The 18,361-nt window shown below is 36.8% G+C and overlaps 4 protein-coding genes and 1 pseudogene across 5 annotated transcripts; all 5 read left to right on the top strand.

Annotated features, from left to right (window-relative positions):
• The first annotated feature begins 26 nt into the window (after positions 1-26).
• LOC105962312 (uncharacterized) lies at positions 27-2,501 on the top strand. Its single transcript, XM_012986616.2, has 6 exons — positions 27-281; positions 790-1,171; positions 1,263-1,459; positions 1,542-1,683; positions 1,811-1,970; positions 2,054-2,501. The coding sequence occupies exons 1-6, from the start codon at positions 211-213 to the stop codon at positions 2,077-2,079; spliced, it is 978 nt and encodes a 325-aa protein (XP_012842070.1). The 5' UTR covers positions 27-210; the 3' UTR covers positions 2,080-2,501.
• A 289-nt stretch (positions 2,502-2,790) lies between these two features.
• Positions 2,791-4,611, top strand: EMB2786 (COMPLEX 1 LYR-like protein). The gene is made up of 4 exons (XM_012984691.2): positions 2,791-2,929; positions 3,278-3,322; positions 4,040-4,137; positions 4,280-4,611. The coding sequence occupies exons 1-4, from the start codon at positions 2,876-2,878 to the stop codon at positions 4,362-4,364; spliced, it is 282 nt and encodes a 93-aa protein (XP_012840145.1). The 5' UTR covers positions 2,791-2,875; the 3' UTR covers positions 4,365-4,611.
• Positions 4,612-5,202: 591 nt separating this feature from the next.
• Positions 5,203-10,651, top strand: LOC105962322 (hydroxyproline O-galactosyltransferase GALT3-like; annotated as a pseudogene). Its single transcript, XR_001173190.2, has 5 exons — positions 5,203-6,179; positions 6,389-6,450; positions 9,832-10,122; positions 10,222-10,326; positions 10,410-10,651. The product of XR_001173190.2 is annotated as a hydroxyproline O-galactosyltransferase GALT3-like (transcript).
• Positions 10,652-12,263: 1,612 nt separating this feature from the next.
• Positions 12,264-14,671, top strand: LOC105960515 (putative protein phosphatase 2C 13). The gene is made up of 2 exons (XM_012984705.2): positions 12,264-12,650; positions 13,445-14,671. The coding sequence occupies exons 1-2, from the start codon at positions 12,492-12,494 to the stop codon at positions 14,444-14,446; spliced, it is 1,161 nt and encodes a 386-aa protein (XP_012840159.1). The 5' UTR covers positions 12,264-12,491; the 3' UTR covers positions 14,447-14,671.
• Positions 14,672-14,959: 288 nt separating this feature from the next.
• LOC105960526 (dihydrolipoyl dehydrogenase 1, mitochondrial) lies at positions 14,960-18,192 on the top strand. The gene is made up of 2 exons (XM_012984716.2): positions 14,960-15,417; positions 16,697-18,192. The coding sequence occupies exons 1-2, from the start codon at positions 15,169-15,171 to the stop codon at positions 17,945-17,947; spliced, it is 1,500 nt and encodes a 499-aa protein (XP_012840170.1). The 5' UTR covers positions 14,960-15,168; the 3' UTR covers positions 17,948-18,192.
• Positions 18,193-18,361: the final 169 nt, after the last annotated feature.

Below are 18,361 nucleotides of genomic sequence, written 5' to 3' on the forward strand. Positions count from 1 at the left end.
AACCATTGATTTTGAATTAAATGTCAGCCTCCATGTATTTAGAAATAAATAAATAAATAATAAATCATAAAATTGCAAAACCCCCATGATGCACCGCTCGAACCTTCTCTACTCTTCCTCTTCCTCTTCTTCTTCTTCTTCTTCTTCTTCTTTATTAATTTGCTGCGAACAGTACATTGCCCAGCAACTCTGACGCTCGAATTTAAAGCAATGGCCATAGAAGCTGCAGAAGTTGCAACTCCACGATTGTCTCTCGCCGACACTGACATCAACTGGGACAGGTTTACTTTCATCTCTACTCTACATATTTCTTCTTCTTCTTCTTCTTCTTTTCTGCCAGTTGTGTTTCATTTCAGAACTAGGTTTCTTCCCGGTTATACACTTACCTTTCAAGAAAGGACCCTTACAATTTTTAGACTGTTTGTTTTCTGATTTAGTACTCCTTTCTGCATAATTTACTTGTCCTATTATTTTCTGATTTTGGGAGAGATGGTACTGTACAATACAAGGGCCAATGGGCGGATTTGAGTTTTTTCTTTTTTAGTCAAAGCATATGATCATCATATTGCTCACAACTCCCATTGTTGCCTAAACAAAGTTAAGATTGTAAAAATAGATTTTTACCGACTTTGCTTGCAAAGGGTTATCTTCTTCGTTTTATAGGCAAACACAAAAAGTAACTGAAATGTGAGATAACAAATGCTTAATAATTAGCTCTTTTGAGTTAGAATTGATGATATTACGCATTATGTTGTTTGTGTGGGATCGCCTAATCTAATTATGTGTTAGGTTGGATAAGACAAGGTTCCATGTGATTGGGGCTATTCTGTTCACTGTCCAGTCAGCTCTAATACACCCTACAGCAGTTGTGAAGACGAGAATGCAAGTAGCTGGATCAGGCATCTCTCAGTTGAATGGATTATCTGTTTTCAGACATATCATCAGAGCCAATGGCATTCCGGGTATTTTTAGAGGCTTCGGCACATCAGCCATTGGATCTTTGCCTGGTCGAGTCTTGGCCTTAACTTCACTTGAAGTGTCAAAGGATATGACCCTGAAATACACACAAGGCCTGAATATGCCAGAAGCAACACGAATTGGTATTGCAAATGGAGTTGCTGGAATGGTTTCCAATTTACTCTCCTGTGCCTACTTTGTTCCTTTGGATGTGGTGGGTTTTTCTTCTCCTTCCATACCCATTAATTAGCTGGGTTATGTTCTTGCATATGTTTCACAGTAAACCCCTTGTGTTTTTTTGGCAGGTAATCCAGAGATTAATGGTTCAAGGGCTACCAGGGACTAGGTCTTTCAAAGGTCCAGTTGATGTTGTACGAAAGGTGAGAAAGGCTGAAGGATTTCGTGGCATGTATAGAGGTTTTGGATTAACAGCTATAACACAAACTCCTGCATCAGCACTTTGGTGGGGTGCCTATGGTGCTGCCCAACACTTCATTTGGAGGTATATATGGTCGTAAACCTGTTATCTTCTTCTAAGAAAGATAGATAGATAGATAGGTATTGATTATGTATGATGATGGCAGGGGTTTGGGGTACAGAGATGACTTGGAAAAGAAACCGTCTCATGTAGAAATGGTTGCTGTTCAAGCAACCGCAGGTACGCTGGCTGGTGCTTGTTCTTCTCTCATTACTACTCCTATTGATACTGTTAAGACTCGACTTCAGGTGATTTTAAACTTTAAACTATGTATTGTATCTCACCATAACAGTGTTTGATGCTTTAATATATACCACTCTTGTATTGTATCTCACCATAATATTTCTATTTCTGTTTCTGTTTATGTATATATAGGTTATTGATGATTATGGTGTAGGAAGACCATCTGTAATGAAAACTGCAAAGGCTCTACTTAAAGAGGATGGGTGGAGAGGGTTCTACAGAGGATTTGGGCCTCGGTTTCTCAACATGTCTATCTACGGAACTACAATGATTGTCACTTACGAACTAATAAGTATGCTTGCTTTTTGATTAAAGTTGTTTATGTATTAGTGAATATTTAGGTGGTATTGATGATTTGCTTTTATTTGCTCCCAGAGAGATTGTCAGTGAAGCAAGCATGATACTAGAGATTTGTTTACCCCGTAAAATTGCGACGTGTACAGAGATCGATTGCCATTTATGGTTGATTCAAGAATTTAAAGAGGACTGAGCTGATGAGCTATAAAGGGGAAAGCACTTCATTTTTTGTCTTATGGAACCAAGTTTGTGTTGCACTACTTGTCTAACATCTTATGAATTTTGTGTGGCCTAACCTAACACCCACATGTAATAAAAGCTGTTACTGAAGGGATGAGGGTGGCTTTGGGCAAGATTCAGGAGACGTTGTGCCTGATTTTGATTTTCTTTCTGCAAGGAAAATAAAACATAATTACTTACATATCTTTTAAGTTTGAAAAGTCAATGTAAATTTGTAATTTTAAAATAATTTACACTAAAATTTCAATACAATTATATATTAAAGCCTATTTGCCCAAAACCTAAACCTAATTTTCTTGCCTCCACTCTCTCCCCCGCTGTAATGTTTTTTTCTTATTCTCCTCTCTTTCTCAATCATTGCCATTGAAGAAGTGAAGTTTTCTGTCTCCATCTCTCTGTCATTTTATTTTTCATAGGGAACCGGTTTTTTCCCGGTTTCAGGGCGGTTCAACCGGAATTTCCGGGTTTATGTATTGGATCGGACCGGCGTGGTTCCCGGTTCGAGATTAAACCGATCGGACCGGTCCGGTTTTGAAAACATTAGTGCGTATTCAAAAACGCTGTTTCCAAAGTCGCATAGGGTTTTCTTCTGAAAAAGCTTCAGCTTTTGAACTTGGTGGTGATTGTCAGTTAATTTCTTGTATAATTTTACAGAGAAAAATGCCGTCTCTTCAAACAGCATTGCCTCCTGAGCTCGCCAACAATGCTATCAGGGTTTGATTTTTTCCTTTTTAATCTTTTAGCAGTCAGGGTTATTATTTTTTTCCGTTTTTTTAATCGATTTACAGATCCTCTCTTCTATATTCTTGCACCTAGGGTTTATGCTGGAACCGACTTGGTTTTTTTACTAAATACGTCAAAATCAATACTCTCTACTTTCATTTGTAACAAAATTGCAGTATGGTGTCATTTACAGGACAAATTCTTATAAGCAATTTAATTTCTCAGTTCACTCTTCCTCATTCATACCTTTTCAATATGAACGCATTTCTATATAGGCTTAATTCGAATTTTAACATTTTTTTCTTATTTTTTATATTTCCCCCCTTTCTCTTATTGCAGCTTTATCGTGAATGCTTGAGACGAGCTAAATATATTGGTCAAAAGGTATGCAGTGCTCTCAGCTTTATGTGAGATCGTAAAAATCTATTTTTTTTCTTGGTGAAATACAAGGAATATATGCATGATTTATGATTGATCTGCTATATGGAATTCGTAATATTTATGATTGGGATAACACACTAGAAAGATTTTTCTTCTAACAAAATGGCTTGTGGACAGTCGTTTCTGAAATCAGAATCAGCTAATAATTGATGCTCGACTGCATATTTTATATGCACGTCAATCTATGGATCTATTAATGATGTGTATTTGTTTGTAATTAGAATGTGACTAGATTTATGAATTGAAATTTGTATCATCTGATTCTTATGCTTTGTTGAATTGGTTTTGGTGCAATGCATAGTTGTTTCTTATATTCATAGGCTACAGTTATTAGTTAATCAGGAACAGTAATTTGCTTGTCCGCTAGGGGGAGTACATTATTAGATGCATCCGCACATACAAGTTGTCGTTTTTGTAGCTCTGTTATTCTACTACTATTTGTTCATGCTTCATATGATGGATCATCAACCTTGCCCCTTCCAAGATAGTTGAATTGGTAAATATTGAATGAACAAAATTAAAATGTCATATTGCTTCTGAAATTTGTTATATTCCTTTTCTTGTTTTCATAGTAAAGCGATTTAGTTCTTTGAGAGTGCTTCTTCAACTTATAAAGAATATAGAGTAATGTAGCTCCTTTGATCTACTACTTGAACACAGAAATACAATACTGAACTTCTTACTGGTATGGTTAGAGAGCAGTTCAAAAAGCACATGCACGAGACTGATCCAGAGAAAATTCAGAATCTTAAGGATGAGTAAGTTCTACTTTGCTTATATAATTTGATGTTTATTATTGGTGAAGAATTACTGCCTTAACCATAAAAACTCGGGAAGAAAAATCTGTAGAAAATGTTGTTTTTACTCTCCTTTTTGAGTTTGCTCATTGTTATGTGACAGTGCTGCGAGGGGATTGATAAACCACATGCTATACGAGTCTGAGAACTTGTCTGGGAGAAAATTCAGCAAAAGCTCGTCAACCTAATTCGAAGCTCAACTTTGAACGTTTACCTGATAATTAATTAGTGCCCATCCCAAGTTTTGGTATCACATAAGCTTTTGATGAGACGGATTTGTGTGTCGTTCAACACGAGGCGTGCTCTTGAAACTGTTTTATGCATAAGTTGTGTGAGGCGTGCTCTTACTGAATTTGTTGGATGATGCAATTTATGTTCTTGCAAAATGGATTTTTACATTCATTAATAAAAAAATCGAACAATGGGTTTGCTTTTCGTTCTTGTCAATAGAAAATGCTTCAGAAATGGGTACAGTTTCAACTGTATCAAAATGAAATTTATTTCAATCATATATGCTATCTAATCAATGGGAACAATGCTAAGAGTTTGAGCTGACTAAGGAATAAGGATGTAATCAATTTTTCAAGTATTGTGGATAACACACATACTAAAAAAAATCAAGAAACTGCGTTTTTAATAGTGAGAAGATAAGATTGAATGACAAGTTTTTAATAATTAGGGGCCTTGTTTTGGCATTTATTTCATTATTAGTAGAGGTGTAGGATGAACCAAACCGACAACGAGGAGTCAAAGACTCGAGAGACTTGAAAATTAAACAGAGACTTGAAAATAGATTCCCTTGAACAGACAATAATCGTCAAGAATTTAGCTCTATTTAGAAATAAAAAAAAGGTTCTTTCCCTAGCTTTTAGCTTTTCCGGAAACAGTTGTGCTTCGTTTTAGAAGCAGAAAAGAGAATTTCTCCGACACACTATCATCTAATCTCAAGTAAGAAAAACCACTTCTTTTTCACCTGCTCCTTCCTTGCTCTATTTTTCAGGGTTTCCCCTCTCTTTTCTCGTGCAGACAAATGGTGGAAAATGTGAAGATCTAACAATTGATTTAAAGTGGACTCATGAGTAAAGTGTGCCAAGATTAGACGCATCAGTTACTACAAGCTAAGGTGAATGTAAAACTAATATTTATTTATTATGCAAAGAAGATGAAGAACAAGTTGGGGATGATGAAGAAGTGGACTGGTGGTGTGTTGATAACAACCCTTGCTCTAATTTTTATCATCACCTACTTCTTTATCAGCAAATCTGAATACCTTCCAATTCCAATAAACACTCTGCTTATGACTTTTTCAATCCACATTCCGTCAAAGAGGAAGATTCAGCTTCAGGTTCAGATCCAGATCCCAACTCTAACGCTACTGACGGCGACTTGCCCCAAGCAGAAGAAGTGCGGCATACAGCTGCTGCATTACCAAAACCCCACTTCACTACTCTTCATGGGCTTAACGATTTGTACATTTTGAGCAAGAATCTGACTAGACAAGACTCTTCTAATGCTGCATTGCTCACATGGTCTCAAATTAAATTTCTGTTTCCCAGATCCGACGTATTGCCTGAAACTGCCCGAGGGATTAAAGAGGTTTTCATTGTGTTTAAACATTTGCTTCGAATGATTGCAAAGGACAATGCTTTTAAACTTGGCCATGATCCTTTGACGGAGATTGTTTGGCCATGATCCTTTGACGGCGTCTTCTAATACTACATTATTATCGTCTTTTCTTGAGATTCCTTGTGGTCTAGTAGAGGGTTCTTCTATAACTGTAATTGGAATACCTGATTCACATCAAGATACTTTTCAAATTGAATTGATAGGCGCACAACTGAAGGAGCTAAAGCCTCCAACTGTATTGCAATACAATGTTCTCTTACCAGGCGAGAACTTGACAAAAGAGGCTGTTACTACTCAGAATACGTGGTCTCAAGAATTTGGGTGGGGCAAGGAGGAGAAATGCCCCGATCATGCCGCACCTCTTGATCTTGTAAAAGGTAAATGTATATTGTAGCTAATTAGAAAACATAAGACTCCATTCTTGATTATGTAGCACCCCCCTTCTAATCGGGCGATAAATCGAACCGGTTTATCGAATATTTATACATATAGCGGAAGCAAAGGATCTCTTTGTAATTTTTGAAACTTTGAAATGGGACCAAAATGCAATTATTAAAACTTTGCATTTTTCGAAATCTTTCTTTAGGTTACTTTAGCCGAATAAAGCTTTCGTTGGAAACAAGTTTTGAGAGGAGGTTTTTCGTTCGAGTGCTACACTATCACTATCGGTTTTCGGTTCGAGAAGAAATCAGAGTTTGGAAAGATTATTTTGGTGAATAATTCGAAAATTACTAGTGGAGGCATGAAAATAGCAAAATTACGAAACAAACTATATTATAATGGGAGTTAGGTACGATTCATACCGGTAATGAGTTTAAAAGGTACGAAAAGAAAATAGTTAGGTTTAATATTACATCACCAAAAGAAAAATCCAAAACACTTTGGCATCGTTCATAGGTCCTCGTACAACTTCCAACAAAAATCCGGGCAAGACCTCGATCCGCTACTCGGTCCATCCTGACTGAGGTTACTAGCACTACTATCTGCAATTAAAAGGCATATATATGAGCTATAAAGCTCAGTAAGAAATTCGATTAAATTATCGAACTTTGAAAATACGTTATATATAATATATAATATTATATATCCATTCTTACCCACATTCCAAACAACACAAGACAATCGGTAATTCACATAATTCACGGAAACACATCATTCACACTGATCCGGACCGAAATTATTCTGTAAAGCCCAGAACCCAAGCCCAACTAGCGCGGCCCATCGAAGGATTGGACTCATTAGTAATGACGGCCCAGAGGGCTTGCCTAGCCCATCGGCATAAAGGCCGATCCACGAAGGACCTAATTTCCCTCTCGCGGAGCTCTTACAGGTCGGGTGAGTCATAAATGCTGGGCGGCGCATTTAATGTTCTGACAGGGGCATTTATGGCGGAATGACCACGTGCGGCCCAACGGCTAATACCGAACAAGGTCGTCAGACCTATTGAGGAGTCATCATGACCCCGGTCGTCCGGGCTGCTCGGGAAAGGACGGCTGCCATCCATAATCAGCGCGGAATTCCCGGGCCTTTGGGCCCCGGGCCAAAGCATGTATAAAAGGGAGCTTCTCTTTTCCTTCTAGATATACAAAAATTCTCAGTCCTAAGGAAATACAACAATTACACCATTACTGACTTGATCGTCGGAGTGCTAACTCCGGCATCAGTCCGGCTTTCTCTTTTTCAGGTCACGGGAAGCTGAGGTCGTTGGCGTAACTGTTTTCCGCCGGATCACACACATAAACACGTACTTATGCAAAATGACTAAAATGCCCTTTTTATGAAAATCGTGGAAAAACACATTTTTCGTTTTATCGGATCCGTGAAAGATTAATTTATGTACCAGAATAATAAACCTGTTACGAGCCCGTATTCACTAAGTGGAATGAAACCAAAAAAAATTCATCCTAGTTGGATACCGGCCCTCTATATCCGAGTTGTTTATTACCCGGTATTCCATTAATCTTTCAATTTAAAAACCGTGAAATGCATCTTTTCGAAATCATGCTTATGACCCACACATAACATCACAAATATCAATCAAGTGCCACAAAATCACACAAATATCACAATTTACCACATATTTATAATTTGGGCAAAAATCCCCAAATTCACACACATAAACACACACAACCACACACGGCACACACCACATACACATTCAGCGCACACACACGTATTCAGCACACACACATGCAGCCACACATTAAAACATCACTATTTAATATCAAAACCACGCTTGAAAAGCAAGCACCCCTTTTTCACCTTTCATTTAATGAACTTATTACCACTTCTAGGTAATAATTCCTTCCAATAAATTCCAGCAGTGATAAACACATCCATGCAGCAAATTAAGGTACAAAACCCCAAATCTCATCACTCATAGTTATTTAATCAAAGACGTGAAAATAAAAGCACAAAACATAATAAATGATATGCAAAATGTCCTAATTTCGAAATAATAGTAAACTAATTCCAAAAATTCCCAAATTAAATCCTAGAACTCCTAACTGATCCAAGTTTCAGATTTTGAAATTAATTTAAATTTTCACAAAGTTTCGAATTTTCTTGAAATAAAAAACTAGAAAAATTCCCTTTTTCTTTTAAAAATCCAAAACTCTCATATAACCTTAATTACTTTGAAAACTTTGTAAATAAAACATTTTCCCATTTAATACTTGCTGGAAAACAGATTCAAACCTTAGAAATGAGAGATTTTACTGAAATTACAGTTTTGACCCCAAAGTTTCAAGATTCACACATGCAACCCCACTAAAAGTTCAAAATCCACTTTTTCATGAAAAACCCCTAACAATCTGAAATTTTAATTCAATAAATTCAGAAACAAAGTTAAAAAGTCACTTTATGCAGAAATTTCAAAAATTACATATTTCACCCCAAAATCTCTAGATTAGACATGCAATACCACTAAAAGTTCAAAAATCACTTTTTCTTGCATAACCTTTTTAAATCCTAAAATTTTGTTCGATAAATGCTGAAAAACATGTTTGAAAACACATTTAGGACTGACTTCTTGAAAATTACAGATTTGACCCAAAAATCATTCGATCTACACATGCAACCCCATAAAAGTTCAAAAATTCATTTTTCTTGAAACCCCTTTTTGGAATCCGAAATTTTTAATGCTTTTGGCCAATATAACTTGTATCTACCCACTACCAACATAGATGATGCATGCAAGAACAAGAAATCAACACTAAACACATCTTTTCCATTTTTCCCCAAAAAGCCCTAATTTTTCGAAATCACTCCAAATCTTTTAAGAAATTTTGAAAAACATTTTAATACTATGGATGCCTCCTGATTGCAGCAAGAAATCAAAATTTCTTAACTTAAAACCGAAAGAAAAGAAGAAGGGGTGAAGGAGAGTGCTTCAAGTATTGATGTCAAGCTCTAACCAAGCCTCTTTGATTGTGGAAGAGATTGAGTGGGTTTTCAAATGAGATGTATATTTCTTTGATGAATGGTGATCTAGGCTGCTCCATGACCGTGGTTAAATAGGAGAATTTTAAAGTGATTTTGGGATTTCTTTAAAAAATGGGAGTTGATGTGCAGTGGCGGATCTAGCTATGGTCTAGGGTGTGCAGTTGCACACCCTTGATTATAAACAAATAGCACTGTTATACATATATTGAGAGATAAAGTAGGTGGTTGATGTGGTAAAGATATGCTTCATTTTATTAATAGGTCCCGGGTTCGAACTCCACCCCTTTCAATATTTGATTTTTTTTCCAAATCTTAACATTTTTCACCTTTTTTCTCATTAAATATTTCCACAATTCACCTAAAAATTTTAAATTGTAAATTTTTGGTCCACTATTTTGATTTTTTTTTCCAAATCTTAACATTTTTCACCTTTTTTCTCATTAAATATTTCCACAATTCACCTAAAATTTTTAAATTGTAAATTTTGTGTCCACTATTTTTATAAAGTGATATTTAATTTTTTTTACTTTACAATTTCGAACCCCCTTGGCAAAAATCATGGATCCGCCACTGTTGATGTGGAAGGAGATGAAGAATGGAGGTGGTGATGTTGCTACGGTGGAGAGGGAGAAAGGAAGACAAGTAGGGGGGTTTAGGTGTGGGAAGAATAAACAATTGATTTGCTCCGTGAAACAGCCTAAAATACTTCCTGCCAAATACATAATGTAAATGGACGACGATGCGTTTGTAAGGATTGACCAAGTACTATCGAGTCTCAAGGAAAAGACATCATCTAATGGACTTTTATTTGGACAAATATCATTCGACTCATCTCCCAACAGAGAGAGTGACAATAAATGGTTCATAAGCGACGACGTATCATTTTATTAATATATATTATATACAATACTGTGATTTGTTGTGGTATAATAACAATGGATGGATGGATGGATGGATGGATCTATTGAACATGAGTGGCCACATTCAACGTACCCTCCTTGGGCTCACGGTCCAGGTTACGTAATATCACAAGACGCAGCAAGATTTATAGTTGAAGGCCACAAACAGAGGGATCTCATGGTAAATAAAATAAAACATTTTTTTTCTTCTGAAATTGGAGATAGTTAATTACATATGACAAGTGAGTATGTTTGATAGATCAGCTATTTAAACTGGAAGATGTAGCTGTGGGGATATGGATAGAAGAGTACAAAAAGAGGGGTCGGAAAATGAAGTACATGAACGATGATAGATTCTACAATGCTGGATGCGAAGCTGAGTATATTCTTGCTCATTACCAAAATCCCAGGTTGATGCCTTGTCTATGGGAGAACCTCAACAAACAACATAAGCCTGATTGCGATTGATTGTATTCTCACAGCAGGGTCTGCTTTTCATTTGTAGTAAAAATATGCTCCCCCATGTATTTTTCTACTGCATTGTCAATGAATGAAGCAACCTAACAAAAGGCCTTTTTTATAGAATAATAAATTGTTTATTTCCTTTGCTAAAATTATCACTCGAATCTGGTCAATAGGATGATAAAATCAAGGGCGAATGGCAAAAAAGGCCCATCACATGCGACTTAAATGCATTTTGGTCCAAAAAAAAAAAAGTCTTTAAATTAAACCCATCCCCATGTTTTAGTCTAAAATACCCTCCATAATATAATTCTTATCAATTTCATCCATTATGCTCTAATTTCCTTAATATTACACATTGACCCCGGATTTAGACAAATATATCACATTAACCCCCAAAATATTTTTTTTTTCAGAAAATAATTTTTTTTCTGAATTTTTTTTTCGGCCAGATTCCGGCATTGACCGCCGGTCTCCAGCATTGACTTTTTTTTTTTTTGAAAACGTTTTTTTTCCTGAAATTTTTTTCCGACCGCCGGTCTCCGGCGTTGAATTTTTTTTTTTTGAATTTTTTTTTTCTTAGAAAAAAATATTTTAATTAATATTACGGTCTTGGCTACTAAATTACTGTCTCAGAAAGTAATATTACTGTTTGGGACAGTAATATTATGAATATTATTTTCCCGAACAGTAATATTATTAATATTATTGTCTAAGACAGTTAGATTACTGTTGGGAGACAGTTAAATAACTGCTGGAGACAGTAATTTAGCAACGAATACAGTAATATTAATTAAAAATATTTTTTTGAAGAATTAATAGTCAGTTAACAGTTAAATTATTGTCTCCGACAGTTAAATAACTGCTGGAGACAGTAATTTAGCAGCAAAGACAGTAATATTAATTAAAATATTTTTGAAGAAAAAAAAATCAATTAACAGTTAAATAACTGCCGGAGACAGTAATTTAGCAGCCAAGACAGTAATATTAATTAAAATATATTTTTTAAAGAAAAAGCAAAATTATAAAATAAATAAATAAATAAAAAAGGTCAATGCCGGAGACCCGGAGGTCAACGGCAGTTGACCGGCCGAAAAAAAATTTGAGGGAAAAAAAAGTTTTTCTTCAAAAAAAAAAAAAAAAAGTCAACGCCGGAGACCAGCGGTCAACGGCGGCGACCGGCGGTCTCCGGTGGTGGCGGGTTAAAATTGGGGTCAAAATTGAAATTAGAGTTAAAATTGGTTAATTGATGAAATTGAGCTAAATTGGAATGTAAATAATGAAATTGGAGTTGAATTGGATTTCAATGAATTGGGGTAATTTTAGTATATATAAAAGGATTTTCCTTATTTGCAAATAAGTTTGAATGAGCTGGATTTATTTGAAAGACAAAAAAGTTGGATGTCCCTCTTTTAATTAAGTGCCTTTGTCATGGGCCATTTTGTGATTAACCCTAAAATCAAATTGAATAACACTTGCTTAAAATATTTATTAATTGTGCAAAGTGATAAAATTTCATCGACCAATCATAATGCGACACATGAACACCAAAAAGAAAGCCCTAGAAGCCTCAGCCGCAATTTTGATTTTTTCTATTTTCTTTTTATTTTTAATTAATAATTTAATATATAGATATATTGGACAGCGCGTATGTTTACTTTTCCTAATACCACTCTCATTAAGCAAACCCCCAATTCTTATTTGATATTGCAGTCTCTGTCTCTAAATTAAAAACCTAGCTTCTCTCTCTCCTCTTCGTATTCCTTCTTTCACATACAAGAACAAGGAAAAAAAACTCTATCGTCTCCAGATTTAAGAACACAACTCTAATTACCCCTTCTGAGATTTGATTCTCCGGATTTTTTTTCAATTAATCAAGAAATCATGGTGGCGGAAGCAGAGATTATTTGTCAAACAACCGTCGCCGTTCAGTACCTTTGTGTTCCGTCTCCGACGTCACCCAGATTAGAAGCAAACATATTCGATGTCTCAAAGGCGGCTACTGCTGAGCCCATATCTATCAACCTCTCTCGTTGTGAATCTGTATGTATCGATTCTTGATCTTGACCTAATTTTGTGTTCCTGTTGGTTTGAGTTCTTAATTCCCAATTTAATCTGCTACTTCCCCAGTGAAAATTTTCCTTTTAATTTTGGATTCATGATTTTGGTGTTTTCTCTGTGAAGTTTGTTGCTTTCTTGTCCTGCTTTTATTTTATCGAAAGTGGGCTTCGTTCTATATATCTCTGTTAGTTAATCTTCTTTTTATGTGTTGTTCATGATCCAATTTTTAACTGCTTTTTATATGGTGTGCGTTGATGCATGTGTTATTATCCTTTTTTTTGAATTCTGCTTCGACTGTTATGCTATTGTGCGAATTATGGTTTCCCCGTCATGCTGTTATCTGTTGGTTAGGTTATATAGTGAGAACTTGATCTGGGTTTTTTTTTTAATTCAATTAGTTGAGCTTAGAATCATGAAAATAGTATTCCTAATCTGAATATGCAAAACTTCATCTAATTTCAGGAAAAAAAAAAAGTTTTGATATTCAATTGTTAATTGGACTTCGATTCGTCTATTTTCACGTGGATTAGGAAATTGGAAAAAGAAATATAAAAATTGAACATGCACTTAGATATTATCATATTTTGGGATGAACTTCTACTCCATATTTGGTTTGACCTGATCTTATCCAGTCACCGCCTACCATGTTTAATTATACTTGCCTTGGAGAGTGATTATATGTAGTGTAAATCTACCTCATTTGCTTGCTATGTTTGGATTTACTTTCGGTCGTGATATGGGTCACATCCTAACAAGATTTATTATCTTGTAATCAGGCTCTGAGCTGCTCAACAAGTGAACACACTACCACGGGATTGGAAGGTGCAGCAAGAAAGTTTGTGCCAAGACCTCGTTCTGGTAGCCATACTGATATTGGACCTCGCAGTTCCAACGAGGATCAGCACATTCGGATTGATGACCTTTGCACCCACTTGGGGGACCTGTGCAGTTGGTCTGAACCAAGTTCCTTTTATGCTGTATTCGATGGTCATGGTGGGTCTGATGCAGCAGCTTACATGAGGAACAACACCATGAAATTCTTCTTCGAGGATGCTGGATTGCCTCAGACATCTGATGATATTGACGAAAAGTTCTTGCAAGATCTAGAGAGTTGTCATCGTAGATCATTTTTACTGGCAGATCATGCACTGGCTGACGAACTGAGTGTTGTTGATTCCTACTGTGGAACAACAGCCCTGACTGCCCTAGTTCTTGGAAGGAACCTGCTTGTAGCAAATGCTGGAGATTGTCGGGCTGTCCTATGTAGGAAAGGAGATGCAGTACAGCTGTCACAAGATCACAGGCCCTCGTGTGAAGTTGAAAGAAAGAGGGTTGAGGATTTAGGCGGTACCATCGAATATGGGTACCTGAATGGTGAACTTGCTGTGACTCGAGCACTTGGAGACTGGTACATGAAGCTACCATTTGGATCTGCATCACCCCTTACTGCTGAGCCAGAATTTCAATGGACTTTGTTGACAGACGAGGATGAATTCTTGATAATCGGATGCGATGGGATTTGGGATGTATTATCGAACCAGGAGGCAGTAAGATTAGTAAGGCGTGAACTGAGGCACCACAATGACCCGCAACAGTGTGCTAAAGAGCTAGTCAATCAAGCATTGAAAAGGGATACATGTGACAATGTGACTGCTATTGTTGTTTGTTTATCTAACCCCTCTCCTCTGAGTCAGAGTCAAGATTCAGTTACTAATGGAAGACCGAGATTCAGGTTCTGCATGTCGGAGGAGTTGAGGAGCTTATTGGAAGGCAATTGACTCCAGATATACTACTACTAATTATTCCTTTGCCTTTGATGATCTGATCTGGCAATATTCATTCTTTGTACAGATTATTAAATTGTTTTTCCATCTGTTTAGAGGTTGTTTCAGATATAGATAGATACCAATTGAGAAAAAAGCAACCCTGAATTTTGCAATATATAGAGAGAATGAAATGTAAAACTGCGATATTGATTCCTAAATTGCTGAGTTTGTTTGGTTTATGTTTTGCCAGTTCAAACTTGAAACTAAATTCTAACTCTAATAAATAAGAAATAAGAATATAATTGTACATGAAAAAGATAATATAGTTTAATTTTTCAATGATATTTTGTAGTAGGAGATGAAAGAAAAAAGGTTTGTTGATTTGATGATAAAATATAAGTGATGGAGTGAGTTCGTTGCTCTGAACCAAATATCAAATGTACGATTGGGTTGGGTTGGGTTGGGCCTGGCCTCAAGATATGGACACTTATTATTTTTTTGTTTTTCTTTTTTTATATATTAGTTAAATCAAAGTTAATTTGATATACAGTTGTTGGAGCACTATCTCTCAAGACAAAAAGCATCGGACGAATGAGGATGAAGTCAAAGTCAGCATCGAATAGATGAACGACTGAGATGAAATCCCAGTGACTATAGAATAATTCGATTCATCAAATTCATTTTTCAATACCCACAATTCACAAACAACATCAATAATCAATCATCAAACAAAAATGGCGATGGTAAGTCTCGCTAGGCGTAGAGCAGCGACGCTGTTTGCTTCATCGTCAAACTACTCTTTCAATGTCACCAGGGGATTCTCCTCGGGATCTGATGAAAACGACGTTGTCGTTATTGGCGGCGGCCCCGGTGGTTACGTCGCCGCTATCAAGGCGGCGCAGCTTGGCCTCAAGACCACCTGCATCGAGAAGCGTGGGACTCTCGGTGGAACCTGCCTCAACGTCGGCTGCATCCCTTCTAAGGTGCTGCAGATCTTTTTTCGAATCTTCTTTTTCTGATTTTTTTTGTTTTTGTTTTTGATTGGTATAAATTAAACACTGGCTAATTAGTAGGTTTACGGGGATGTCTTCTGCTGTTAACAAGTTTTTCAGTTAGATAGTTCATTCTTTAACACCTTTTCTTTCATTACTTCAATGGTGGGGAGAATTGAGCGCAAATGGTAACTGCTATTGATTAACTATTCGGGGCTAAATCTCCATTGCTTAAAAGATATTGATGCTCATGCTTCGGTGAAAGAATAACCATAACAATGTTTATTTGCTTTACCTAATTCAGATACTACAGGAAAATCTTTTACTTGCATCAACAATCCAAAACTGATTTGAGGATTGCATATAATATATTTTTGTGAAAGGTGTCTTTGTAACCCTACATCTCACTCTCTGACCTCCCTTTCCCTCTAAGCCGGTTCCTGTGCTTATATATAAATGTGCATGTTTTGTAAGGCCTTTTAAGGTAACAAATATGATTATCAAGTGGGGTTAAGATATTATTTCACTAACTCCCGTTGTAACCACTTCTGATGCTTGACTAGTCCAGTTAAGAAGTGCCAAAACATAAAAACTTGGTGTCGGAAAAACGAATGCACAGTCCAGTTTTAAAGGCAATACAATGATATAAATTGGATTGCTATTTTGGGAGGTATCCTTACTGGACTCTGTTGGTTGGTTAGTGGGTGTTTGGTGGTGTGGTGGGGAGTATAGACTATAGTCGGAATAGGGAAATGTCGGATGCTGCTTATCCAGTGTTTTTATGAAGATTCATACCACACCTTTGTAAAACTGACATAACAAAGCACCTGCTCTACCATCTTCAAATTTCCTTTGTATTATTGTCAGAGGCTCTCAGGTTTTGGTATACTAAATAAATGTGTATGCTTCTAAGTTGCCCTTTATCTTTTGTACATAGTAAGCAGCAATTTACATTTTGTTTTTTCTTGGTTTGGAAGTCGTCGAGTGTTGAAAAATATACAAATAGTGAATTAGTATACTCTACAAGATTTAATGTAGTTAAACTTGTAATTATTTTTAAGAAGTGATGATATGATTGTGCTCAAGTCTTCACGTGCTATAATTTGTTTCCTTTAATTAACCATTTACTTCCTTGTTATATCTTGAATAGTTACTTTGAATGAGTTGCAGGCGTTGCTTCATTCCTGTCTAAATTATAGTTACTTTGAATAATAGTCACTTTCATGTTCTAAACTTTGTACCTGTCTTCCGTATTATGTACCTTTTGCAGGCGTTGCTTCATTCCTCCCATATGTATCATGAAGCTAAGCATTCATTCGCCAATCATGGTGTAAAGGTTGCTTCTGTTGAAGTTGATCTACCGGCTATGATGGCTCAAAAAGATAAAGCTGTGGGTAATTTGACCAAAGGCATTGAGGGTTTGTTGAAGAAGAACAAAGTAACATACGTCAAGGGATATGGCAAGTTCCTTTCCCCAACTGAAATTTCTGTTGATACTCTCGATGGAGGAAACACAGTTGTGAAAGGAAAGAACATCATTATAGCTACTGGTTCTGATGTCAAAAGTCTCCCAGGAATAACTATTGATGAAGAGAAAATTGTATCGTCTACTGGTGCGTTAGCCTTAAAAGAGATCCCTAAGAAACTTATAGTTATAGGGGCTGGGTATATTGGTCTTGAAATGGGTTCAGTTTGGGGTCGGCTGGGGTCAGAGGTTACCGTGGTTGAATTTGCATCAGAAATTGTTCCGACCATGGATGGTGAAGTCCGGAAGCAATTTAAACGTTCCCTCGAGAAGCAGAAGATGAAATTCATGCTCAATACTAAGGTGGTATCTGTTGACACCGCAGGAAATGGTGTGAAGTTGACCCTCGAACCATCAGCTGGTGGTGAACAAACAACTCTTGAGGCTGATGTGGTTCTTGTTTCTGCGGGTAGAACTCCATTCACTGCTGGGCTTCAGTTGGATAAGATAGGTGTTGAAACCGATAAAGTTGGACGGATTTTGGTGGACAAGCGGTTCACGAGCAATGTACCTGGTGTGTTTGCCATTGGTGATGTTATTCCAGGTCCTATGCTAGCTCACAAGGCCGAAGAAGATGGTGTTGCCTGTGTGGAATTTATTGCTGGGAAAGAAGGGCACGTGGACTATGATCTGGTCCCTGGAGTTGTGTACACGCATCCTGAGGTGGCGTCTGTTGGAAAAACTGAGGAACAGGTGAAAGCGCTTGGAGTTGAATATCGTGTGGGCAAGTTTCCGTTGTTAGCAAACAGCAGAGCAAAGGCGATTGATGATGCTGAGGGATTGGTCAAGATTCTTGCTGACAAGGAGACAGATAAGATATTGGGTGTCCACATAATGGCACCGAATGCAGGGGAGCTTATACATGAGGCTGTTTTGGCGTTGCATTATGGAGCATCAAGTGAAGACATTGCTCGCACTTGCCATGCGCATCCAACTATGAGTGAGGCGTTGAAGGAAGCTGCCATGGCCACTTATGACAAGCCCATTCACATTTAGAAACTTGCATTCTTATTTCGTTTTTGTTGTTTTTTGAAATTTCTTGACTGAAGTTTGCACAGGTTTTCTCGATTCGTGCCCCCTTCCTTACACACAAAAAAGATTTGATAATTGAACAAGATTTAATGGTGCTTCCTTCATTTTCACTTGTTCTTGTTCATTATTGTACTGTGAATTTGAATGTTCATTCCAGATGATTATGTAATAACTTGAGAAGCAATTCAAATGTTGGAGCTTTTGTTAAAGCTGAAGTTATATGCAATTATGTTGAATGATATGCCTATCTTGAAACTAATTTACATGGGCACAGGGGATATGATATGCCTATCTTGAAAATTATGCTCGTGATTGAAAAATCATGTGTATAATCCATTAACAATCTGCTCTTTGCCTGAAACAAAAAATCTGATATTT

The sequence above is a fragment of the Erythranthe guttata genome, chromosome 14, assembly GCF_056151865.1.
Source record: "Erythranthe guttata isolate IM_541 chromosome 14, IM_541, whole genome shotgun sequence".
NCBI classification, from domain to species: Eukaryota; Viridiplantae; Streptophyta; class Magnoliopsida; order Lamiales; family Phrymaceae; genus Erythranthe; species Erythranthe guttata.

What these genes read in the sequence shown, in the direction of transcription:
- LOC105962312 (XM_012986616.2), top strand. Translation starts at nt 211, where the DNA reads ATGGCCATAGAAGCTGCAGAAGTTGCAACTCCACGATTGTCTCTCGCC. An exon ending in GCCCAACACTTCATTTGGAG is followed by an intron (nt 1,460 to 1,541) that starts GTATATATGGTC and finishes TGATGATGGCAG; the next exon opens with GGGTTTGGGGTACAGAGATG. An exon ending in TGTCACTTACGAACTAATAA is followed by an intron (nt 1,971 to 2,053) that starts GTATGCTTGCTT and finishes ATTTGCTCCCAG; the next exon opens with AGAGATTGTCAGTGAAGCAA.
- EMB2786 (XM_012984691.2), top strand. Translation starts at nt 2,876, where the DNA reads ATGCCGTCTCTTCAAACAGCATTGCCTCCTGAGCTCGCCAACAATGCT. An exon ending in CTAAATATATTGGTCAAAAG is followed by an intron (nt 3,323 to 4,039) that starts GTATGCAGTGCT and finishes ACTTGAACACAG; the next exon opens with AAATACAATACTGAACTTCT. An exon ending in ATTCAGAATCTTAAGGATGA is followed by an intron (nt 4,138 to 4,279) that starts GTAAGTTCTACT and finishes GTTATGTGACAG; the next exon opens with TGCTGCGAGGGGATTGATAA.
- LOC105960515 (XM_012984705.2), top strand. Translation starts at nt 12,492, where the DNA reads ATGGTGGCGGAAGCAGAGATTATTTGTCAAACAACCGTCGCCGTTCAG. An exon ending in ACCTCTCTCGTTGTGAATCT is followed by an intron (nt 12,651 to 13,444) that starts GTATGTATCGAT and finishes TCTTGTAATCAG; the next exon opens with GCTCTGAGCTGCTCAACAAG.
- LOC105960526 (XM_012984716.2), top strand. Translation starts at nt 15,169, where the DNA reads ATGGCGATGGTAAGTCTCGCTAGGCGTAGAGCAGCGACGCTGTTTGCT. An exon ending in TCGGCTGCATCCCTTCTAAG is followed by an intron (nt 15,418 to 16,696) that starts GTGCTGCAGATC and finishes TACCTTTTGCAG; the next exon opens with GCGTTGCTTCATTCCTCCCA.